Raw genomic sequence first — 26762 nt, forward strand, 5'->3', positions numbered from 1 at the left:
ACCCCACTCTCTTTCCCCCCACGCTCCCTGTCACACTCCATCCCCCCCCCCATTTGAAAAGCACGTTGCAGCCACTTCAATGCTGGGATAGCTGCCCATAATGCACCGCTCCCAATGCCGCTGCAAATGTGGCCGCGACAGTGCGCTGGCAGCTGTCAGTGTGGACAGACTGCAGCGCTTTTCCTACTCAGCTGTACGAAGGCGGGTTTAACTCACAGCGCTGTACATCTGTAAGTGTAGCCAAGGCCACAGTCTAATCACCAGCAAAACTCACTCTTGCTGATGCAGAGAGGTAACTAGTGGCTCACACCTCTGGGTATCCCCAGCAGCATGATACAGAAAGGAGCAGAGCTTTTACACATTAGTTATTTGTTTTTGTTGTTTTAATTTGGATTATTTTTTAACAAGAAACCTCCCCAACAAACTGTCCTTAACTACAATAACCAAGGTGGGGAAGGTCCTTTAAATCTTTTTTATAGCAAATTCTTATGATGCATTGTCTTCAGGCAAAACTTAAACTAAGACAGATCTTTAGTTTATGTATATGTGTGCATATATAATTGCACATGCACGTGTGATTTTTCACCTCTTTTTACTAATCTTTCTTATGTATTGATTATCTTTGTAAAAATAGTGATAGCAACAGTAAAACACACAGCTGTTAATACTTGTGCTTCAGCCAAAAGGAGAAAAAAAACTCTCATGACTTTATCATGAGTCTCTTGGTATTTGATGTTTTACTTATTAGCCCAGCTCTTGAAGTCATTTGAATATATGAGACACTCATCTCATCTTTCTTTTTCTTTCTTTCTTTCTTTCTTTCTTTCTTTCTTTCTTTCTTTCTTTCTTTCTTTTTTTCTTTCTTTCTTGTAAGACTCTAGCACAAATGGTTGCAGAGAGAGGCTGGAAAAACATGAACACTAAAGGTTCAAATCCTAGAAGACAATTAAAAAGACACCAAAAATACTATTTTTAAAAATCTTGTGATTTGGGGGGCCTGACTCATGATTTCTGAGTGATTGGGGCTGGCAATACAAAAGATTTAAAATCATAATTTAGTTATAGAAATTATAGCCAACTGTCTCTTCTATTAAATTAAGCTTTCCTGTTCCCTTCCTCAAATTTTATACATTTAGGGCTATATTTTCAACAGCTTTGTATATCTAAATTGGGAGTTTGTGCCCCTGAAAGCAGGCACGAAGTACCTTTAGAGCATTTTCAAAGAGTGCAGGGAAATAGCTAGTGAATTGCATCCAGCAAAAATTGGCTCTGCCTAGATGGGTGTACCCAGAAATATGTGCCCACCATGGAATTTTCACAGGGTTGCACCAAGAGGCATCATTTCTGAAAAAATTGGGAGGGAGGGCAAACTTTTGTCAGCATATAAAACATTCTGTGGCCCAAAGAGCATCATAAATGAGAAAAACTAGTCAGTTAATGCTTTCCTAATGACCATGTCCAAAGTCAGAGGAGAAGGGGGAAAGATGTACGGCAGACAGTGGAAGACATAATAGATCATTTAGACTTATGAAAAGATGGGTGAGGGGAACCATAGTTGAGGGAGAAGGCCAGTATCCATCCATAGCATCTGGATACACCTGGACATAATTGTAAAGGCTCAAATATGCTATTCCTCAGATTATGTCCATGACAACTGCCACCAACCTAAAGAAGCCCCCCTGCATTACCTATTTGGTCCAGCTATTTAACATGCACAAACCAGACAGAACCGCCCATCACTTGGAAATGGGGCATGGTCACTGGGCACATACTAATTTCACATATTTGGGCCAAGTCAAACTGAGACAAGAGAACGAAAGAAATTTGTGGGGTCATTTTGACCACATAGAATGACATGTGAAGCTGTATAATGATTCATTAAGGAGAATCAGAGGCCCATCTCATAAACATTATTGAAGAATCAGTAAACGTAGTGGTCTAACCAGGTTGAAAGTTTATGAAATTTTCAAAATTATGGCATAAACAAAAAAAAATACTGTCTTAAAAATATGTTCTGTCCAGCTCTATTATTGGCAGAGTGTTAGCAGCATGCAAGTTGCACGGTAGACACAAACTGCCTGAATGCTTTTAAAGATATTAGCAAAACTCCATTAACTAAGCTAGTCAAACCACTATTGCTGCAGTAATCCCCTCCCACCCCCCAACACACACACACACACACACACACAATCTAAAAAAGTACATATCATGACCAGTAGAAACTACCTAATGAATCCCCACTATTAAGGAATTCTGTTAAATTAAAAGTGGGAGAAAGTCAGTAAAATGGAAAGGTTTTTCTTCCTCTTACGGCTCCGGTGTATGCTTATAAAATTTGCAGATTACATCAAGGTGGGAGGGGTTGAAAGCACTTTGGAGGACAGGATTAGAATTCAAAATAACCTTGACAAATTGGAGAATTGATCTCAAGTCAACAAGATGAAATTCAATAAAGACAAGTGCAAGGTGCTTCACTTTGGAAAGAAAAATCAAATGCACAGCTACCAAATGGGGAATAGACGGTTAGGTGGTAGTACTATTGAAAAGGATCTGGGGGTTATAGTGGATCATAAATTGAATATGAGTCAACACTTTGATACAGTTGCGAAAGAGACTAATCATTCTGGGATGTATTAACAGGAGTGTTGTATGTAAGACACAGAACGTGATTGCCCTGCTCTACTCAGCAGAGGAGAGGCCTCAGCTAGAGCAGTGGTTCTCAACCAGGGGTACGTGTACCCACCAGGGTATGCAGAGGTCTTCCAAGGGGTACATCAGTTCACCCAGATATTTGCCTAGTTTTACAGCAGGCTACAGAAAAAGTACCAGCACAGTCAGTACAAACTAAAATTTCATACAGACAATGACTTGTTTATTTTGCTCTATATACTATAAACTGAAATGTAAGTACAATATATATATTCCAATTGATTTGTAATTATATGGTAAAATGAGAAAATAAGCCATTTTTCACTAATAGTGTGCTGTGACACTTTTGTATTTTTATGTCTGATTTTGTATCTCAGTAATTTTTAAGTGAGGTATAACTTGGGGGTATGCAAGACAAACCAGACTCCTGAAAGGGGTACAGTAATCTGGAACGGTTGAGAACCACTGAGCTAGAGGTCTGTATTCAGTTCTGAGAGCCACACTTTAGGGAAAATGTGGACAAATCGGAGAGAATCAAGGGGAAAGCAACAAAATGCTGAAAGGTTTGAAAACCTGATCTATGAGGAAAGGTTTAAAAAACTGGGGATGTTTAATCTTGAGAAAAGAATACTGAGTGGGGATCAGATAACAGTCTTCAAATATGTTATCGGCTGCTATAAAGAGAACAGGGGATCACTTTTTCTCCATGTCCATTGAAGGTAGGAGAAGAATAGGCTTAATCTACAGCACAGAGATTTATATTAGATATTAGGAAAAAAACTTTCTAACAATAAGGTTATTTAAGGTCTGGAATAGAGTTACAAGAGAGATTGTGGAATCCCATTCATTGGAGGTTTTTAAGAACAGGTTGAACAAACACCTGTCTGTGCTGATCTAGGTTTATTGGTCCTACCTTAGCTTGGAGGGCTGGACTTGATGACGTCTTGAGGTCCCTTCCAGTCCTACATTTCAATGATTCTATGATCACCCCTGCACTTGCTAGCAGCCAAACGGAGACAGAGGACTTGTCTTGACTGCTAAAAAAGGTTTATATTTTACCCTGGAATAACTAATACATCTGAGCTATACTGAAATGAAAACACAGTTAAGATTAGGTATTTTAGTTTTACTGCCGGGTAAACTTGCCAACATCAACCCAGAGGGGTTATAGGTAGGGCCCTACCAAATTCACGGCCATGAAAAACGCGTCACGGACCATGAAATCTGGTCTTTTGTGTGCTTTTACCCTATAATATAAAGATTTAATGGGGGAGACCAGCGTTTCTCAAACTGGGGGTCCTGACCCAAAAGGGAGTTGTAGTGGGGTCACAAGATTATTTTAGGGGGCTCTGAAGGCAGCGCCGCCACCAGCAGCACTGCAGAAGTAACTATAGCAGCATCGCAACTTCCACTACAATAACCTTGCGACCCCCACCACAACTCCTTTTTGGATTAGGACCCCTACAATTACAACACCATGAAATTTCAGATTTAAATAGCTAAAATAATGAAATGTACTATTTTTTTAAATCCTATTACCGTGAAATTGACCAAAATGGACCATGAATTCGGTAGGGTTCTAATTATATGGCAGTTTACCTCATGGTTTACCTCATGGTGAAACTAGGTGCCTAGTCTTCTCTGTATTTTTACCTCAAGATAGTTACTCCCAGGTTTAAAAAAACCCACCTTTTTTAGCAGTGGGGACCAGGGCAGACACAGAAGTACTGGTTAAGGAGATTAAAGGCCATCATACAATAGGAGTTACATAAAAGTGGCACACAGCTGCATAAGAAGAGCCCCATCCACAATTAATGCTAGGTGTTTTAGAAAAGATAAAAAGATGTCAGAAGCTGAACAGCATGGGAGTAATAGTTCTGGAAATTGTAAGTGGGACCTGTACAGGGATGTGGACTTTCTCCTTAATAAATCTGAAGACTTAGAAAATAGGAGTACTCTCATGAACATAGCTGGTGTCCCTGAGGACAGAGAAAGAAGGTGAAACTATAATTTCCTTTGTCCAAAATTCATTTAAGGATATTTTGAAAAAGGATACAAAGTCCCTGTTTGTTGAATTCAAACACACCCACAGAGTGCTTCAGTCCAGATAATGAGTCCCCAAGAGCAGTTATTGAGAAACTGCTCAGCTCCCAGAAAAAAAAAAAAAAAACTTAGGGAAAGCAAGACAATGGAAAAGGTGTCTTTTCAGAACAGTCAGCTTTTTTTTTTCTTTTTCCTATGCCTAGGCTTTGGTGTAAAAACATTCAGAAGGAAAGGAAGGGAAATAAATATAATGATAATCTAATGAAAAAGGAGGCTTGTTGTGCTGTGTGGCACCGTATCAAGTTAACCTTTATATGTTAAGGGAGGACACAGTTTCCTAACTCTCCTCAGGAATTTAAAGATTTCCTACATTCTCCACCTAACTTCCTAAAAGAAAAGACAGACACAAGCAGCTGGATTTCTACCTATAAGTCCCACAAAAAGCACCTGACACATCATGGCTTGGATTTCAGTTTTTCTGTATTGTTCTAACTAAAGAGCCTTGTGTCTACATTGTTTATTCAAGACTTATTTCTATCAGGTTCTGTAGAACATACTTGGCCTCCTCGTGTATCTTCAGCAGATTTTTTTTTTTAACTTGCAGAATGCATTACTATTTCAGAGATCATTCTTTTTAATACTTGGTTGTTGTCTAATCCTATTATGTTTCAGTTGTGTCCTCAAATGTTTTGCCTGGTTAAACATATTCATAATTCATTCTTTTCCTTGACGTTAAAGGGAGTAACTTGATGGTTCCTACTGTGCATTTACTGAAACTTATTTTTCTCTAAAATATGATTATGCTATTAGATGTTGACAAAACCCAGTTAATATCCAAGCATTCCAGCTTTTGTTTTTTTAATGGTTTTGCCCCTCTCCTGGCACACCTTCAGGATATTTTTCTCCTTTACTATGATACATTTTGCAAGCAACCTTTTCCATATAAGCACTGTGTAGTTCTTCAGTCTTTTTTTCTGTGTGCATATGTTTTTTTTTTAAAGGTATGTAAAAAACTATATTTCCTTCCTGTTTGGATGTTTTCCATAATGTAAGGCCATGACCATCCGTTTCCAAAAATAGTTTCCATTACTCATGTCTGACTTTCAAGATTCTTCACGGTTTTATGTGTTATTTATGGGCCCAGTCCTGATGCAACACGAGTAACTTTACACGTGTGCGTAATGGTTGGCAGGATGGTTTCCATAGTTCTTTAAATGTTAATAGCATGAACTAACCTATTTTTAAAAAATACAAGAATATAATATCAGGAGACCTACAACTGTGGTCTTCACAGACCCCAAAGACTACCTAGGAGCTGTTGTGACCAAGGATCATGAAAAGCTATGAGCTTTGTTTTGACAGAGTTTCAGCCCTTGTCATTGACTTGCATTTTGAAGACTTTCTCTGCAATGAAAAAGGCTAGAAACTTTTTTTTAAATGAATGTTGGGATTAGCATTGGGAGGGAGGGGCTCATTCCCATGGGCTCTTCGGACCACCAAAGCCAGCTCCGTATTTTAGCCCTCTACCTTCCATTCTGCCCTAAGTGGCTGTTCTGTTATGGAATTGGTAGAATTTAGAAACACAATAAACTTTATTATCTAAAATTAGACATTTTTCCTTAAGGGTTTTCTAAACATCTCGCTATGTTCGTTTTTGCTGATGTGGATGCTGGAATGGAGGCTGCTTCATTTTTCCCTCAGCTCTGTTCCATCAACATATAAGGATGGGTTATTATTTTAATAAACAAAAAATTGTGCTGAGATGCACCTTCTTGGAACCCCCATAAAGCGTTTAACAGAGATGGGCACAACCGAAGACTGTGGATCTACACCCTCAAGATTTCTTTTCTGTCATAATGTATGTGTTTTGAGGAAATTGACATGACCTAGCCATTTTAGAGTGACATGATCATTTTTTGAGAATTTGGATCTTCTGGAAGCATCAGGTCTTTGAACATATTTGATTAAATTGCAGTTTGCTGCTTCTGGTGGAACAAGCAGCGTGTTTTTGCATCATGTTACATGAGACTTCTGTGTCACAATGGGAGAAAGCCTCTTGACTCTAATTCTTAATGACTTAGGACCAGAAGTTCAAAGGTATTTGAACACCTACAGATGCAAATAGGTGCTCAGTGAGATTTTCAGGTTAGGCACCCAACTACCATTGAAATTAATTTTACAGAGGCCCCCAGAACATAATTACCCCACCCTAAACAGAACTAATTAATTCCCCTGCTAGGAGCCACATAATAGCTGTGGGGCAATGCTCAGCTAATAGGGACAGGAAAGGAGGCTTCATTCATTCAGACATGTCCCTTCCTTCTGTTCATCCTGCCTCCTCAAGTATGCTCTATGGTTGTAGGAGGGGGTACCACCCTGCATCTGTCCACCCCTCCCAAACCAGTTGGAAGAAAGCTATGGGGAAGGTGAGGGGAGAAAAAGGAGAAACACACATGTTACCAGCTTTGCCCATTACTTTGCGGTACGCTCCTTTATTAGGTTTCAGAGTAGCAGCCGTGTTAGTCTGTATTTGCAAAAAGAAAAGGAGTACTTGTGGCACCTTAGAGACTAACAAATTTATTTGAGCATAAGCTTTTGTGAGCTACAGCTCACACACACACACACTCTAACAGAGCACATCTGAGAGGACCGAGTCAATCAGCACTCCTAAGCTGACCCCTTATATGTCCCTGGACTCAGTAGGCTGGATCAAACAGCACCTCCAAGCTGTCACCCTCATATGCCTTGGGCACCGCACCACAATAGAGTACACCTTAGCACGCTGGGTTGAGCAGCACTTTCAATCTGCCACCCTCATATGTCCCAGGTTCAGCACGTTTTTATCCCCACTTTCACATTACAATTATTCTGGTAGTAACCCACTTGATGAGCAAACCCCACAGGATTTTTGGGTGCTGCAGGGATCTTTAGCTTAGGTACGAGGAACATTGCTGCAGAGTGAATGAGGAAACCAAAAAAAACACCTATGGGGGCGGGGGAGAGAGTGAGAGAAGCAACCAGTTTAATCATTAAAGTTATTTATTGCCAGGTAATAACCATAGGGGAGCCAAACAAACAAAACAGTTATAATATTAAATCTAACTTAAATTTGATTATAAAAGTCAGGTTTAGAAAACTATAACTGATCACACAAGTCAGGGTCAGAAGGCTATGCCTAGAGAGAGAGAGAGAGAGGTGATGGTGGTAGCTCAGGGTCCTGAGTGCTGGAGACAGGCAGAGCCCTCAGCATGATCAGTCAGGAGAAGATGAAGTCCCAGTGGAACTGATGCAGAGTTTGAATCCAGGCAGCAGAACACTTACTTGAGCATAGGTAGGGGTTTTTTGTAGAGAAACAACAATGGTTCAAGGGAGAACACTAGATTTATTTATGTGTAAACAAGGGAGTATACCAAAGTTGTTTTGTTCAGGCTAGACCATGGGAGCTGATCATTCCTGGCTTTGGGTGGTGTTCTTTGGGAGGGAGCTCACAATGCAATTAGAGAGCTTCAGTATTTTGGATACCAATAAAGGATTTATTACTAGAATTGGTTTGATAACTACTGAGCTGGGTGTGTGCAGGCATGGGTTCATTAACATCTGGAGCAGAGATCCCCCATCATGCAGTGCTTCCCTGCTTTTCTGGTCCCAGAATTCCATGCGGTTCTTGCCTTGGAATCTCTGTTCTCCATTCTATATGCTAATGGAGTTGCCTCTTTGTCCCATCTTCTATGCAAATGAGGCTAGGGGAGTTTCCCTAATCCTGTCATCCTTATGCCAGGGGTTTAGGTGTGTCTCCCACCACCTTTTCATTGCTTTTTGTAAGTCTTTCTTCTGACTGGCTTTAGTTCAAGCAGAGGCGAGGGGGAGCTCTTTTTTGAGTCAGAGAGGCTGGGTACTGCGCCCTGGTTCTCAAGAACACAGAGCTGACTTATAACACACAGGGCATGGTGGGAAGGAGAGAAGGGGGTAGGAGTAGAGCCTCTGGCATGCTAGGGAGAATGGGGGACCTTGCTGTGGGGAATACACAGAACCCCTAGGAGAGTACTTGGGGAACACTGGTGTCAGGGAAAAGGGGCATGAGGAACACAAGAACCCCTCATGAGTGGAGATTGGTAGAGCCCTGTGTGGATACACAGATGTGTATATCCACATCCAATCCTCGATTCGCAAAAATAATCTGTGGATATCCGCACCCGCAGATATCCGCAGATTTGCAGGGCTCTACACCGGGGGCCTGACTGAGGTTCCAAGGAACACCCCCCCCACCCTTGGAGCCTGGTCGGGGAGAGATGTGCTGGCAGCTGTGGGGAGCCATGGCAGACCCTCCACCTGCCCTGGGCGGGGGGCCTGAGCAGCCCTCTACCCAGTGTCCCAGCCCCTCGCCTAGGGCAAGAGCCCCAGGCTCCCCACAGCTGCCAGTTCAGCTCTCCCTGACCAGGCTCCGGCCAGGTAGGGGGACAGCTTGAAGCCGCAGCCCAGCCATGGTAAGAGCCAGGCTGGCAGCTTTGGGGATCCGTGGTGGACCCTTCACCTGCCCTGGGCATGGGATCCAAGCAGACCCCTGTCCCTTCGCCCCAGGCCCTCTGCCTGCCTGCTCTTACCATCAGAGCCCTTTGTATCCACATCCGCGCTGGTATCCGCAGAAATGGTCCGCAGATATAAAGTGGATACCCACGGATTTGCAGGGCTCTAGAGATTGGGGGACGCTGCTGTGGGGGAGTATGGGGGCCAACAGAACCCCTAATGGGTGGGGAGAGATTGTTTGGGGGAGTTTCAGAGAGTCTCTGAAATAGAGAGGGATGGGAGGATGGTACCCAGGGAGCTTGTGGAGTGGAGAAATTCAAGACGGTTACAGTGTATGCAATAAGCGCTGCTTACAGAAGTTACAAAGTGTGTGCCTTTCCTAGTATACATATATTGACTCATGAATTCACTGCACTTTAATAATATATAATAATTCTTATTAAATAAGGATTGGGAAGGTGGGGACTGCTTTTGTTTAAATACAAAGAAGATAGCCTATCATTAGAGAGTTGAAAAAGCATCTAAGCAGAGGCTCTAGAGTGAAACAGAAATAGAATAACAACATTCTTTGTACAGTGTCAGAAGATAATGACTATGGTTCTTTACTTGTCATGTGACGTAGCAAAAGATGCAGCAGGAATGGCTAATCTGTAAAGAATGAATACACTTTAAATTAATGTCAGAAATTATTATTAATAATATACAGTATGGTCCTACTATTCTGTTTTGTTATGATTCCAAAGCTTACATTTTTGTTTTTTTCCAATACACAGTAAGGAATTTTGTTTTTGCAGAATCATCTGGATTAAGTGTGTTTTGCTTACAGTGACATCTTTTTTGTGGCTGTTAGAACTTCATATTGAAATACTAGCACCCTATTAAACCAGTTAAAATCACTTTTGGCATAGTATTCATGTATATCACAGAATATGTTTGAAGTGAGTATCTTTAAATGTTGTTTGTTTTAGCAGACCTCCCAGTAGAAAGCATGTGAAACATTTTATCAGAGGATTCTGCAGATTTCTATATGAAAGGAATAGTTTAGAGATAAATCACTTAAACTGAATAAAACTGTAGGGAGATTGTGTGTGTGAAGGGTTTTTTGTAGCAATTGTAGCGACAGCTGCTTCATGTTCCTATAATAATCCAGTTGATGACAAGGAGCTAATTGGTGAGAAAACTGGGCACATTTCTAATTTTGTTAGAGAAACAGGACAAATCTTTAGCTTCTGCATGAGGTGTCAAAATATATTGTGCAGAAGACAGAACACTTGTAATGAAAAGAAATGTTTGGTAGATCCATGTGAAGTAAAAACAGCTATACATATGCATTTCTATACATTAGAGTTTATTAGAAAAAAGGATTTCTGTGTGTAAAATGAAATCTATCATTCTGAAAGCAGTAACATGAATTATGAAGGAAGGTAACATTAAGATGGGTACTGTTTTTTAAAAAAATGTAAAAATTATATTTGGATGAATTATTTTTTTTTAATATTTGAAATTCTTATATTTCCATTAAATGGTATTTAATCTGATTATATAAACATTACAGTTTCAAATAAATAGAAATCCAGTGTTTGATACTATCTATCTTAGGTTCTTATATGGCTCCCATTGCTGATAAACACCCCTGTGAGGTAGACAATTCCTATTATCCCCATTTTATAGATGAGGAACTGAGTCACAGAGAGGCTAAGTGACTTGCCCAGAGTCACACAGGAACTGTGTGGCAGAGCATGGACGTGAAACAGGCATCTCAAGTCCAAGAGCAGTATCCTACTTGCTGGCCAGCCTTCCTCACCCTTTAATTTATCCAGTTAAATTACCTGTTCTCAGATACTACAAATTATCTGTATTCTTACTGGGTCTTATCTTTATGTCTTTCTCACGCTGTAATGTTCTGTGGTCTTCTGTAAATGAACCATCCACCTTAATATTTTACCTTTTTAAAATATGGGATTACAGCAGGCCAGACTGTCTTTCTAAGGCAGACTAACATGGGTTAAATCCTAATCGCGTTGACTTCAGTGGGGCCAGGATTTTACTCCAAGTGTTTATTGCTAAGCTGAAGCAGGTGTGATCTTTTGGTTATGTGAGTTTCTATTGAAGTCTCAAACTTAACAGGCACCACTTTTATTCCAACACACAAAGAACCCCTTTCCCATACTAGAATTGATTAGCTTTAAATTCATTTATAGGCATTGCCATGGTGTGTATCGCTGTAGTATTTGAATGTCTAGATATTACAGGCATACTTGCCAATATCTGAGAAGCGTTACAAAGGGCAGTTCTCCTTATAAACCAGGAATGTGTGAGAGACTAGTGGCAGCATCCACTGGATTGTTGTCTATGCATTCTAGTGGATTTTGAGGCCTGATTCTCCACTGGTGTGTCCACTTACACTTGTGCAAAAGTGGGCTTAAAGTAAAACACCATTGACTCAGAATAGTAGTGTGTTACATCCATTTTGCACAGGTGTAAATGAATATACAAGGCAATGCAGGATCAGATCCTAGATATTTTTTCTTGGAAAAATATAAACAAAACCTTTCAATGTTTCCCCTTTTGAATTCTTGCCTTATTTGGAAAAATTGCATTTGCATTCTTACCCCACCAAAGCTATCTCATACTTCCTCCTTCTCCTTCAAGGCTCCCCTTTCTCCCCCGACTCCCAAGTCCTTCCCTTCTATTCTCATTGCTTCCCCAGTGGCTATTTACCCTTTTTTCTTCAGCAGCTGCCAGTGGCTCCCTCGTCTTAATCATAATGCATTTCTTCCTTTTTCCGCACATATCTGTCTCTTTTTCCTGCTCCTTTTCCAAAGAGAGGTGGAGGCTGCTATTACTGGGACTGGTTGAATGAGTGTTATGTTCATTTGCTCTCACTGCAAGGACCACAGATATTGTCAGGAGCAGAAAGGAAGCCCTGGTCAGGAGAGTATCTGAGGAGTGTATTCAGACAGCTGTCCCTGCAGTGATGGGACATAGACATTGCAGCACCATGGTGGTTTGATATCTGAACAATCAGAGAACCAAGATAATAGCTGAGGCTGTCCTCACCAGGGATCTACAGGCTGGTACCAGCCAAATTGGGACTTCTAGCAAATGTACAAAGGAAGATGCTCTAGAAATATTTCTAAGGGAACAGCTATCACCAGCTCTTTCTTCTAGACTATATTTCAAAAATAAGGGTAAGAAGAGGCTACGTGATACTCCTAGTAGAAGATGTTAGAGTTCGTGTTGAAAGTTACAATCTTATCAGTTTCAAATATTAGAAATTGTTTTATTGTATTATGGGGTTTACTGTTTTATGTTTCTATCCAGACTCAAGAGCTTACTGAAATAAAGATATGAAAGATAGCGATCAGCCTGCTTCTAAGTTACGGCCTCCATTTATTGTACTACTTTGATACTGGAAACCAAAATACTGTCGATATTTTGATTTTCATTAACAACACCTTTGTCCTGTTCACTGTTGGCTAAATGCCTCACCAGAGGTTCAAAAAGACTTTCCTAGTTCTGGATCATATACTCTAACTAAAATACAGACTTGTCTTTTTTCAATTAGCTTAAACCTTTGAAATTTAGTGTTTATGAAAGTTGTCAAAACATACCCTGATATGCTTGATTTCATATAAAACGATGTTTCTGTTAGTGCTGCAAGTACATGTCTGGATTTTAATATCATAAGAGTGGTTACACAAGAGTGGGAAATCAAACAGGATAAATAATGTTTAGCTGATTGCTACAGCTTGAATGATTTGCAGAGTTTTTATGATTACTTTGTTCCTTCAACTTATATTTCTGAACATGTCACAGTAGTTTCACCTGCAGAGCAACACATTCAAGCGTCAAGTCGAACAGAGCAGTCCAGAATTAGACTGTGCCCCCTAAATTGTTAAAGCGATGCTGAGTTGTCTTTCAACAGGGTTCCTTGTGATGTTAGAGAGTGCCTAGTAAATTTTACAGCTTGCATGAAAAATTATGGTAATTCCCAGAGGGGGTGACTTAGTGGACTAATATTCAAACTTTGCAATATCTGCACTCCCTAGAACCATATGTTCCAATTCTAGCAAGATTCTATCATGCTTTGGAGGTTAAAAATATGGTCTTACCTACTGTTCGCTGTTTAGGGGGAAGAATAGCATGTGACCTTGTGATTAGACTGTAGCATACGCATATGAACAAGAGTAGCAAATTAAGGTTGCACAGGGAAGCTTAATTCTGGTGTCTGCTAACTTCTGAATGCTTGATTTTGCAACCTTAATAATGTTCTTGTAACATACTTTTTTGTGTGTAATTTCTGAGATGCTTTTTAAAAAACAAACTGAAAAAAATCATATTTACACCCACGTGGACCATCCGGAGGAACTTTTAGTTCCACTATGCAGACCTCTGCCACTCAAGTTAATAGAGTAATTGATAGAGATATTAGGTTTTCACCCTATATGTGGACAAGCACTAGAGGGGAATGAGACATATACTTGTCAGTTGGTTTCACAGATACTTGCTGACAGCAGAGAAATGGTGAAACTCGGGAATCTTGGGTTCCATTCCAGACTCCGGAGGGAAGTCTATCTAGTGGGCACAGACTTTTCTGCAGCATCCCCTTCAACCTGTCCATGGTACAGTCCCGTCTCTCTCCCCTGGCTCCTCATCCCAGACCCATTCTCCTCACCTAATTATTCCCAGTCTCCTCTCCTCAGGATTCTTATCTTATTCTCCTGGCCCAGACAATCCCAGTTACCTCCTCCTGGAACCTTGTTCCACCCCCAACTTTCTGTAACCACTCCTCTTCCCCATATGTTTCCCATCCACTACTTCTTCCCCAGTCTGTTTGCACAGCCAGTTCTAGTTCTTTTTTTGTTCCTGATTAGATTGTTCTCCTTTCCCCCTGCCACACAGATTCCCAGTCCCTGACTCTGCCTAGCCAGTCACAGTCTCCCCTGATGGTTCCTTGTTCAACCTCTCTCTCCATCATCCTCTGACTCCCATCTTCCATCCAATTTCCATCCCTGGCTCCCAGTCCCAGTCTCCTTGACCAGCTGGTCTCAGAGTCCCTTGTCCACCAACCCCCTTGCCAGCCTCTAGTTCCGGTTTGTCCCTCCTCCTCAAGTTACTTGTCCCAATCTATCCTCTCCCATCATGTCTAGCCCTTGTCCCTCCTTCATTTGAGATATGACAAGTGCCTCCTCTTTGCAGAATGGACCCAGCAGGGTGACAACTGTGAGCACAGCAAAGACAGGTCCCTGTTCTCAGTTACAGTACCCAGACCTGGTGTCAAGGTTCCTTCCCCACTCTGAACTCTAGGGTACAGATGTGGGGACCTGCATGAAAAACCCCCTAAGCTTATTTTTACCAGTTTAGGTTAAAACTTCCCCAAGGTACAAACTATTTTACCTTTTGCTCCTGGACTTTTTTGCTGCCACCACCAAGCGTCTAACAAATATATAACAGGGAAAGAGCCCGCTTGGAAACATCTTTCCCCCCAAAATCCTCCCAAATCCTACACCCCCTTTCCTGGGGAAGGCTTGATAAAAATCCTCACCAATTTGCATAGGTGAACACAGACCCAAACCCTTGGATCTTAAGAACAATGAAAAAAGCAATCAGGTTCTTAAAAGAACAATTTTAATTGAAGAAAAAGTAAAAAAATCACCTCTGTAAAATCAGGATGGTAAATACCTTACAGGGTAATCAGATTCAAAACATATAGAGAATCCCTCTAGGCAAAACCTTAAGTTACAAAAAGACACAAAAACAGGAATATACATCCCATTCAGCACAACTTATTAGCCATTTAAACAAAATAGAATCTAACGCATATCTAACTAGATTGCTTATTAACCCTTTACAGGAGTTCTGACCTGCATTCCTGCTCTGGTCCTGGCAAAAGCAACACACAGACAGAGAAAGCCTTTATTTCACCCCCCACCTCCAGCTTTGAAAGTATCTTGTCTCCTCACTGGTCCTTTTGGTCAGGTGCCAGCGAGGTCATCCTAGCTTCTTAACCCTTTACAGGTGAAAGGGTTTTTCCTCTGACCAGGAGGGATTTAAAGGTGTTTACCCTTCCCTTTGCATTTATGACACCTGGCATGGCCTACAGCAGCCCAGAGTGGCAACTGCACAAAAAGTCCTGCTCAGCCCTGGTCTGGAACAAGTTCAGTGCATTGGTAGTGCGTGAGATTTTTTGAGGGAGAGGCTAAACCCAGGAGTGCCTGAAGCTCCCTAGAAGTGGGGAGGCCACCGGTGCCTGGGGTGTGGCCCTGCCCCCACTCTGCCCCTACCCCCAGGCCCTGCCTGCATTCCGCCCCTTCCCCCAAGGCTCCCCCCACTCTGCCTCTCCCACTGAGGCCCTGCCCTCTTTCCACCTCTTCCTGCTCCCACTTTGTCTCTTCCCCAAAAGCCCCACCCTTGTTCCATCTCTTCTCATCCCCACTCTGCCTCTTCCTCCTAGGCTCTGCCCACCGCTCGCTCCTCTCTGCCTCCTCTCTCCCCATCGCTCACCGTCAAGGCAGAAAAAATGTGGAAGGGCATAGCCGTCCCACTTTTAAAAGTGATGTGGCCATGGCCCTCTTGCTCCCCTTGTTACAGTGCCCCTGTGTCTCCCCTGACACAAAGGTCACCCCCTGCCAAATATCATCCTCTTGTTCTAGAGCATGGCTGCAGTAGAACTTCTCAAAGAAAAGGCTGCCAGAATTTTTTAACATGTCCAAAACAATATATTTTTCACTAGCCTCATTCTGTGAAATGGCACAAGCATTTTAGCTGCAGCTTTCCCAAAATATTCAGCCTGAAGCAGACATGCAGCATGGAAAATTTCAGACTGAATAGTTAGAGTTTGGCAAAGATATAAGAAACTGAGAACAAGGTCTTATAATGAGAAGTGATGGGTGACTTAATAGATGTTGTTACCAACTATGCCTCTAATACTGTATGGTCCATTGTGGTGTATTTTGTGGACTTAGAGGGAGAGATGGGATAGAATCTTTGTTTCCAACAGAGGATCCAGAGCCCATGAAAATCACTTTTAACTCTTAGCTCTGTGCTTTAAATTGGGATTGTGTCTCTGTTAAGGAAACAACAGAGGTAGAGCTCAGTGAGATGAAGGATGTAAATCACTAATCTGATTCAGCTGGGCTTATGGGGAAAAGATAGTGCCCTTTTTGTGTGAGGCCCCTGTAGAAATAAAGGAACTGGATATTTTATATATTATCTTAAAAACCTGTAAAAATTTTTCCACAGGCAAGATTTCTTATCTGATTACAAGCTGGGGCAACCAGGTCAACTATTAACAAAGGTCAATGCTGCCAACTAGAAGAATCGCTCAACAGTCTGTCTGTTTGCTAACAAGACAGAAATGTTTGGAGAAGGATTGAGACACACTGTAGTTTGATTCCAGCTCTGAAGAATCCACACTACATATAGTGACACACACTACAGATTAGAAAGCACTATAGACTGATAAATCATCAGAGGTGAAAGGATAGTTATGTATTAGAGGTAGTTGGGGAATGTATTTGTTCTCCTAAAAAACGTTGATGAAAGCAACAAAATGTTCATTTTCATTAAAGTTTTTCTTCAAGTTTTCATTGAAAACCCAACCCGCAGTATGGCCTGAATACTGAAATGTTAGGGCTTGGGATGGTCAAGAAAAAAAATATTCAGGTTTTGTCTGAGATTTTTTCAGTTTTTGGTTTCTGAAAAGTATGTGTGTGGGGGAAATTCTCAACACACCCCCTTGTCTTCTCCCTCCTCAAAAAAATTATTTATAAACAGACATGCTAAATATGAGTCAACACTGTTGCAAAAAAAAAAAGACCATCATTCTGGGATGTATTAACAGGAGTGTTATAAGCAAGACATGTGAAGTAATTCTTCCACTCTACTGCATACTGATAAGCCTTGGCTGGGATGATTTGATTGGGGATTGGTCCTGCTTTGAGCAGGGGGTTGGACTAGATGACCTCCTGAGGTCCCTTCCAACCCTGATATTCTATGATTCTATGATTCTATGAAGGCCTCAACTAGAGTATTGTGTCCAGTTCTGGGCAGCACATTTCAGGAAAGATGCGGACAACTCAGAGAAAGTCCAAAGAAGAGCAACAAAAATGATTAAAGGTTTAGAAAACGTGACCTGTGATGAAAGATTGGGAAAAAAATGGATTTGTTTAGTTTGGAGAAGAGAAGACTGTGGGGAGAACATGACATCAATCTTCAAGTACATAAAAGGCTGTTACAAAGAGGAGGGTGAAAAACTCTAAGGATAGGACAAGAAGCAATGGGCTTAAATTGCAGCAAGGGCAATTTAGGCTGGATAATAGGAAAATCTTCCTAACTTCAAGGTGGTTAAGCACTGGAATAAATTGCCTTTGGAGGTTGTGGAATATCCGTCTTTGGAGGTTTTTAAGAACAGGTTAGACAAACACCTGTCAGGAATGGTCTAGTTATTATGTAATCCTGCTTTGAGTGCAGAAGATTGGGCAAGATGACCTATTGAGGTCCCTTCCAGTTCTACACTTCTGTGATTTTATGATTGTAATAGCAGTAGAAAGCATTTGTGAAAGTCTGTGCAGGAAGGACACAGTGATAGATTTACTACCTAATAGCTCTTGTTTAAAAGTAATTTAAGAATATTTCAAGTACTATTTAAATGTTTCTTTTTTTGTACTATACGTACAGATATATATACACTAAACAATTGAGTGGTACTCTGTCTTTAAATGAGACTGAGAGCTCAAGGTGAGGGTTTTGAGTATCATAGCCCCGGGTTTGATTCTGTGTAATGTTCACTGAAAGGTCCTGGAAAAGATAGAACTTTGGTCTGTGCCTCAATAAAGAGTTAAATGGAGGTTTCAAAAAGGAAATATAATAGGAGCTGTACATAACTTGCCCCCATCGTGCCTTACCTAGTCCTACACGGGTCTCTCTCTTTTGACTCAAAGAGTATAAGCTTCCCTTAAAACAGATTGTAATTTTAGCTGCTTAGTGCTGGAGTATCGCAAACCCTTAACGTACCTATAGCGTGCCAGGTATACCACAACTCGGAGGCAAGTACTGATGGTGTTTCAGCTGCTAGGCCTGGTGTGCCCGCTTGTAGGTGCTAGCCCTGGCTTGCCCCAGTAATCACTCAGACACATGGCTAAGTGAAAATGATATCTTGCTAGGACTGGCAGGAAAAGGAAAGGTTGCAAATGCCCTACGTAGAGAGGCCTAAACAGTTACAGTTCAAAATGAGCAATAGGGGGTTTTTGTTTGGGTCACTGGGGTCAATCCACTGGAGAGTAGGGCTGTCATAAATAGAAAGGGAAGGGTAAACCCCTTTAAAATCCCTCCTGGCCAGAGGAAATCTCCTCTCACCTGTAAAGGGTTAAGAAGCTAAAGGTAACCTCGCTGGCACCTGACCAAAATGACCAATGAGGAGACAAGATACTTTCAAAAGCTGGTAGGAGGGAGAGAAACAAAGGGTTTGTGTGTCTGTCTACATTTGTCTTTGCCGGGGATAGACCAGGAATGAAGCCTTAGAACTTTTAGTAAGTAATCTAGCTAGGTATGTGTTAGATTATGATTTCTTTAAAGGGCTGAGAAAAGAATTGTGCTGAATAGAATAACTATTTCTGTCTGTGTATCTTTTTTGTAACTTAAGGTTTTTGCCTAGAGGGGTTCTCTATGTTTTGAATCTAATTACCCTGTAAGGTATTTACCATCCTGATTTTACAGGGGGGATTTCTTATTTCTAATTCTATTTTTATTAAAAGTCTTCTTGTAAGAAAACTGAATGCTTTTTCATTGTTCTCAGATCCAGGGGTTTGGGTCTGTGGTCACCTATGCAAATTGGTGAGGCTTTTTATCCAACATTTCCCAGGAAAGGGAGGGTGCAAGTGTTGGGAGGATTGTTCATTGTTCTTAAGATCCAAGGGTCTGGGTCTGTAGTCACCTAGGCAAATTGGTGAGGCTTTTTACCAAACCTTGTCCAGGAAGTAGGGTGCAAGGTTTTTGGGAAGTATTTTGGGGGGAAAGACGTGTCCAAACAGCTCTTCCCCCGTAACCAGTATTTGTTTGGTGGTGGTAGCGGCCAATCCAAGGACAAAAGGGTGGAATATTTTGTACCTTGGGGAAGTTTTGACCTAAGCTGGTAAAGATAAGCTTAGGAGGTTTTTCATGCAGGTCCCCACATCTGTACCCTAGAGTTCAGAGTGGGGGAGGAACCTTGACAAGGGCACTTAGTGCCTTGGGTGGCCTCTCTATTAAAAGGCTCTAGGAGAAGTAAATAGGAGCTTTCAGGTCTCCAGGCCAGGTTCAGTTAGTGGTGTATCTCTCATTGGGGCCTCTTTACCCTGGCTTCCTGCCCAGTCGCTGCTGCTCCCCAATGAGTCCCACAGACCTGCACCCACCTGTGATGTCTGGAATGCAGTTACTCAGGTTTCTTCTCTTCAACTTCTGACTAGCCATGCCACTGCCTCCCAAAATTGCCCAGTAACTTCCTGGTTCAGCGTCCTTCCTCCTACCTGGTCAGGAAGAAGAGGATGCGCAGTGGGAAGAGGTTGATGGGAAATTGTAGTTCATGATAATATTTATAGGAGTACTTGTGGCACCTTAGAGACTAACAAATTTATTTGAGCATAAGCTTTCGTGGGCTACAGCCCACTTCATCAGATGCATAGAATGGAACATATAGTAAGAAGATCTATATACATACAGAGAACATGAAAAGGTGGAAGACAGACCAGTCCTCTCTTACAGACAGCTCCCCAACCTGAAGGAAATACTCACCAGCGACCACACACCACACAACAAAAACACTAACTCAGGAACCTATCCTTGCAACAAAGCCCGATGCCAACTCTGTCCACATATCTATTCAAGGGACACCATCATAGGACCTAATCACATCAGCCACGCCATCAGGGGCTCGTTCACCTGCACATCTACCAATGTGATATATGCCATCATGTGCCAGCAATGCCTCTCTGCCATGTACATTGGCCAAACCAGACAGTTTCTATGCAAAAGAATAAATGGACACAAATCTGACATCAGGAATCATAACATTCAAAAAACAGTAGGAGAACACTTCCACCTCTCTGGCCACTCAGTAAAAGATTTAAGGGTGGCAATTTTGCAACAGAAAAGCTTCAAAAACAGACTCCAATGAGAAACTGCTGAACTGGAATTAATTTGCAAACTAGATACCATTAACTTGGGCTTGAATAGAGACTGGGAGTGGTTGGGTCATTACACAAATTGAATATATTTCCCCATGTTAAGTATCCTCACACCTTCTTGTCAACTGTCTGAAATAGTCCATCTTGATTATCACTACAAAAGGTTTTTTTTCTCCTGCTGATAATAGCTCATCTTAATTAATTAGCCTCTTAGAGTTGGTGTGGCAACTTCCACCTTTTCATGTTCTCTGTATGTATATATATCTTCTTACTATATGTTCCGTTCTATGCAGCTGATGAAGTGGGCTGTAGCCTATGAAAGCTTATGCTCAAATAAATTTGTTAGTCTCTAAGGTGCCACAAGTACTCCTGTTCTTTTTGCGGATACAGACTAACATGGCTGCTACTCTGAAACCTGGTAATATTTATCTTCTTGTCTGGATTTGTAAGCAGTTAAAGATAGGTTTGGGACTCCATTGTGAATATTCCTTGTTGGACTTTAACTCGACTGACTAACTCATGTGAAGACTTCAAACTGTCTTGTCTTCAACAGGATTGTAATTCATATTAATGAACTCAAGTTACGATATTTATGTATTTATTTATTTTGCTGTGGACACAAGGTCTTTGTCTCAGTACCTTCTTCTAGAAGCAGTGTCTCAGTCTGCTTCCTAACAAAACACTATCCCCCATATTTGTGTTAGAGAAGGAGGGGCCAACACCTGACACACATAATAAAGTATGTACTTAAGAAAAAGGTCAAATTTTCTACCTTGATAGTATGAGTCAACTTAAAAGGCATAATAATTGCTCTTTCTTCACCTTTTGTTCTTACTATAATAAGTGGGGATATGATGGTGCTGAATTAGAGTAACCATTGTGAAGACAAACACTGGTCTTTATCCTTAATATTTCTTACTTGTTCACCACCACTAGGAGGAAGATGAGGATCCTCGTACTTCTACTATTTTATCACTGTGCCACAAAGAATGCCAAAAGTTACCAAACTTCAAATCCCAACTTTATTTTAATCATGGTTGATGACCTTGGCATTGGAGATCTGGGATGTTATGGAAACAAAACTTTAAGGTTTGATAAAACAATTGGAGGAGGGGGAGAGTGTACCATATCTGTGTATAGAGCATAGTGCATGTTTACAGATTTTAAACTTTTAAATACAGTTAGAGCTTCAGCACGGTTTCTTTTGTACAGAAAGATCAATCCTGTTTCTACAGTATGGACTGCTTATTTTGGCTTTCTTTGTGTCTTTACTGTTATAGGAAGAAATTTAGGTAAATATACATAGTCCTCCAAAAAGCTGCATCACAAACAGAAAAAATCAATAAAAGATTGTGGTCCAAGCAAGAAAAATTAATGATAATTTTCTTTTAACATAATTTCAGAAGTATACATATTTTGAAGTAGTCTCAAAATTTTAACTTTGTGGAGAGCTTGTCATTACGCATTTGATTTACTGCAGTTCATCTTTAACTATGGAATGCTAATTAAATCCATTAAAGCAAATGTTAATATATCTGACTAATTCAGAAATGTCTTCCCAACATGATTGTTGTCACCGGTTAGGTAAGATGTTGCGGTACTGGTGCAAAAATCAAATAGGTGAAGCCTCCACATTTACATGAGTTTTTTCATGTGCGCGAATCAAAACTGTGATTGAGTAGAGTAAAATATAATTTAAAGGCCCTTTCCTGTTAAATGAGTGATTATATATATATATATATATATATATAGGTAAACACTGAACATTTATATTGAAATACAGTATTACAAAATTGGAGCTTTTTAATAATATGAAAAATAACGGAAATATGTTAAATTCCTACAACTCATAATTATAGCTATATGTTTTTAATTATATACAAGACACTATGTAACCTATACATATAATTTGGGTACACCATATTGTCAATGTTTTAATAAGGTTTGTGAAACGTGAACAGAATACTACTCTGAGCTGCAGTACTCCAAGATCAAATGTCTGGTTGTGCATTTAGTGTATTGTAAAAGTTGCAATAGACCAGAGGTGGGCAAACTATGGCCCACGGGCCACATCTGGCCCGTGGGACCGTCCTCCCGGCTGCTGAGCTCCCAGCTGGGAGGCTCGCCCCCGGCCCCTCGCCCGCTGTCCCTCCTCCCTCACGCCCTAACACCTCAAAGGCTTTCCAATAAGCCCATCCTGCCGCTCTGAGCGGCATGGTAAGGGGGCGGGGGGAGGGAGGGTTGGCTAAGGGGCAGGAGGTCCCGGAAGGTAGTCAGGGGGCGGTTGGTTAGGGTGGAGGTTCGGGAGGCGGGGCGGACAGGAGACAGGGAGCGGGGGGGGTTGGATAGGGGGTGGGACAGTTAGGGACGCGGGTTCTGGGAGGGGGCGGTCAGGGGACAAGGAGTGGGCGGGGGTTGGATGGCTCGGGGGACGTATCGGGGCGGGGGTGTGGTTGGGGCAGTCAGGAGACAGGGAGCAGGGGGGGTTGGATAGGAGGTGGGGTCCCGGGGGGAATGGATAGGGGTGGGGGTCCCGGGAGGGGGCGGTCAGGGGACAAGGAGTGGGGAGGTTGGATGGGTCAGGAGTTCTGAGGGGGGCAGTCAGGGGGCAGGAAGTGAGAGGGAGCGGATAGGGGGTGGGGGGCAGGCTGTTTCCGGAGGTACAGCCTTCCCTACCCGGCCCTCCATACCGTTTTGCAACCCTGATGTGGCCCTCGGGCCAAAAATTTTGCCCACCCCTGCACTAGACCCATATGTTGACCATGGTCATCATTTTCAAAAATGACTAAGTGACTTGGGAGCCTAAATTTCTTTGAAAGTTAGTGCAAATCAGATTCCTAAGACACTGAGGCACTTTTGAAAATTTTATCCCATGAGCTTTAATTTGACCATTTCCAGATATTCAATATGAAATTATTATATATGTATATATTTTTTCCCTAGAACCCCCAATATTGACAAGCTAGCTATAGGAGGAGTGACATTTACTCAACACATAGCAGCATCTCCACTGTGTACCCCAAGCAGAGCAGCTTTTCTGACAGGCCGATACCCTGTCAGATCAGGTAAAATTCATTAATATTTCATTACCATTTATGTGGAATGGTTTTGCCTCTGACAGGAACTATTTTGCATTTTTTTGTCTTCTGCCCTGGTACTGGCTGGATGTGTCTTTATAATCACTGGATCAGATACTCAGTCAAGTGCCCAGCCAGGCTGTGTGCTTGGGAAAAGAGAGTGAAGAATATCCATGCCAAGTCCTCCTCTCCTCCTTCATTTTAAGAATCATGCAAGTGCATACAACTTTAACTTTGGCAGTTCTTGCTTGGCTAAGACTGTGTGTGCTTCACCATGACACCTTAACATTCCCAAATGTGGTTTTTAGCAAGGACTGTTATATTAATCAGATTGCTTGTTCATTAGTGATAACACATTTCCTGTTCTTGCTTCTGAGAATGAAAGCAAAGCATGTCTCAGGGTCCTGCTTAATACTTGTATGTTCATTCCAATCAAGTAACAAGCTGCAACTGCAGCAGTCAGTGTAACCTGCTGGATTGATTCATAGTTTATTTTGTAAAGAAAGCTAATATGTATTTGTTACCAATAGCACCTGCTATATTTAAAATTGCAAACAGCTTTCCACTGTGACCCTTGTTTTCATGTATTTCTGACTTTCTGAAAAATTCATTGTTTTTAGCTGAAAGTTTCACTGATTGCCCTGCCCTAAGTCATCTTTAATATCTTCATGTATCAATGAAAGAGTAAACATTCTTTTCTGTCAAATTTATAAAAGCTGTTCAATGGGGACTAATTGCAAATACTAGTGAAGACAGAGAACTAATACCAAAGGACCCTGAGATATCAGAAGCATGTTCAGAAAATAACAAAGTGAGTTTCAACTTGCAATAATTCAGGCTAAAACATCTGAAGGACAGTAATCCAAAACCCAGATATTTAATGGGAGGGAGAAACCTGAAGAAAAGTAATGGCATAATAATAACAACAACAGCTAATAATAATTAATAATAATTAATTAATAATCCCCAGCTGGTGTAAAATAGTGTGGCCCCAATAACCTTAATGGAGCTACATTGATTTATACCCTGACTGAGGACCTGACCTGAGATATCTAAATATGTCTTCAAATAAAATAAATAAAGTATTTTTGTAGAGAACACAACTACCTATCTTTTGAGCATGTTGATTATGGGTGCGAAACTGAGGGCTAAGTTGGAAGTAAGGTTGAGAACTCTCTGAAGATTTGGTCCAATAGGTCTTTTCCATTTCTTGCTGCTACAATTACACATATATGGTGGGATCCATGAAGCAACAATGAGCATGTTTAGGTGCCTAGAATATCACAGGAACAAGACTGTGATCCACCAAGCTGAGCTAGGTGCCTAGGATCCCTATATAATGAATGGGGAGCTCCTAAGAACGTGGTCCACAGAAGCCAGCACACTAGGTGGGGACCCACCTAAATTAGCCAATGGGAGATGCTGACCAGATGGGTGTGTTCTCAAAGATAGGTGCCTAGGTTCAGGCTGCAGAAAGACACCTTGCTCTGCTTAGCAATCCCCAAATGGGAACCCGCCCCCTGGAGTCAGATGGTTTAGGCATCTAAGTAGGGTGACCAGATAGCAACTGTGAAAAAACAGGACAGGGGGTGGGGAGTAATAGGCGTCTATATAAGAAAAAGTCCCCAAAAATGGGACTGTCCCTTTAAAAACAGGACATCTGGTCACCCTACATCTAAGGCATTAGTGAGGGAATGAGTTAGGTGCCTGCTTTTTTCCCACACAAAACACGGATTGCGGGGGAGATGCAGGCAGGGAAGTGGTGGCAGAAAAGTGCTCTAACCACGGAGCCAGTGCTTAATTCATGCCACGGCTTGCCAGGGCTCAGCCCTGGCACCTCTGGGCTTGCTGTATCAGTTATGAATGTAAAAAAAATTGCTTGAGCCCTGGCACCTCTTTCAATTACAAATTAATTACTGCACTGAGCTATGGGATACTCTGATGTAGGGGGAATTGAACCTGGGTCTCCTGTATCCCACGTGAGTGTGCTAACCACTGGGCTGAAAGTTATAAGGTGGGCAGCAACTCCTCCTCTTCCTCAAGGACTTTGAATGGGACCCAATCCAGTAGATGCACTCTGAGCACACCTACTGGATTGCGCCAAGCACAAAATTTATGCAGTTGAATGCCTGTCTTTCCCCAGTTTGTGAATCGCTCTGGGGCTTAGGCAGGAGATAGTCATCTGGACACCTAAAGTGAGGCAGCAGTGCACATGCCCAGAGGCAGAAAGGTAAATGCTTGGGGAACTTCTACTCTGCAAAACATAGGTGATGAGCAAGTTTGGGCATCTGCAGAGTTCGGCAAAAGTTTTGCGGATCGCAGTGGAGCCAAAACTGGGACTTAGTACTTTTGTGTATCCCACCCTTAGTGCCTTGCTCTGAGGATTTCAAAAATACACTTCAGAAATGTCAATTAACCAAGCCTCACAACATAACCGTGAAGTAGATGGTATTAATAGTTTTACAGGTGAGTAAAATGAGGCAAAGAGATGTTGAGTGAGTTGCCCAAATTCATACAGAGAGTCAGATCTGGAAATAGAACCTCGGAGTGTTGACTATTGGTCCCCTGGTCCCTGACTCTTAAGGAAAGAAGAAATATTAAATTGTGCAATCCCAAATTCTGCTCTCAGAAGTACAGATATGTCATAGTAATGACCACAGAAATTTTCTGTCTGTTTGGCAGGGCCCACAGTAATTTGAGATTTTTCTCCATCTCTCCTTCTCAGCTTTGCATAAAAGTGGGAAAATGACCTGATTCAGCGGAAACAGGCAATTCCCTGCCATTTGGTGCTATAGCTGCTGGTCGGAAAATGTCATTCTAGTGACACCACTTTTTAAAAAAAGTCTCATTTTTTTTTTATTTAGGAATGGCTGCATTGTCAAACATTGGTGTCTTCTTATTTTCTGCCTCTTCTGGTGGACTACCCCCTGAAGAAATAACTTTTGTGAAGCTTTTGAAGCAGAAAGGTTATTCTACAGCTCTTATAGGTAAGACTGTTGATATATGTACAGCAACAACTATATTATATAATAGCATATGTTTTATTATTCATTTAAATAAAAAGTGCACTTTTTACAGTGCAAGAAGTATTATATCAGTCACACAAAGTTGTTTTCTTCCACAATGCAATGAGTTTACTCCTGTAATACTTTATAGCTCACAAGAACTGCAACACATTCAGAGAAAATTTGTGCATGTCTGAAGCACTAATAATTTAGATATGTCTTCTTATTGATCTGTATTGACATAATGCATAAGGTCTCAAACATGGGTCAGGGCCCCGTTGTGCAATGCAGTGTACAGA

At 41.5% G+C, this 26762-nt stretch overlaps 1 protein-coding gene across 4 annotated transcripts in view; it reads left to right on the top strand.

Annotated features, from left to right (window-relative positions):
- STS (steroid sulfatase) overlaps positions 1-26762 on the top strand; it is a 188689-nt gene that overhangs the window by 21554 nt on the left and 140373 nt on the right. For all 4 annotated transcript variants that reach the window (XM_074966375.1, XM_074966392.1, XM_074966384.1 and 1 more), the window contains exons 2-4: positions 21318-21470; positions 23325-23446; positions 26323-26445. In XM_074966375.1, coding sequence (XP_074822476.1) covers positions 21318-21470; positions 23325-23446; positions 26323-26445 — 398 coding nt within the window. The remainder of the gene's footprint in view (positions 1-21317; positions 21471-23324; positions 23447-26322; positions 26446-26762) is intronic.

Source organism: Natator depressus, chromosome 1, assembly GCF_965152275.1.
Source record: "Natator depressus isolate rNatDep1 chromosome 1, rNatDep2.hap1, whole genome shotgun sequence".
NCBI classification, from domain to species: Eukaryota; Metazoa; Chordata; order Testudines; family Cheloniidae; genus Natator; species Natator depressus.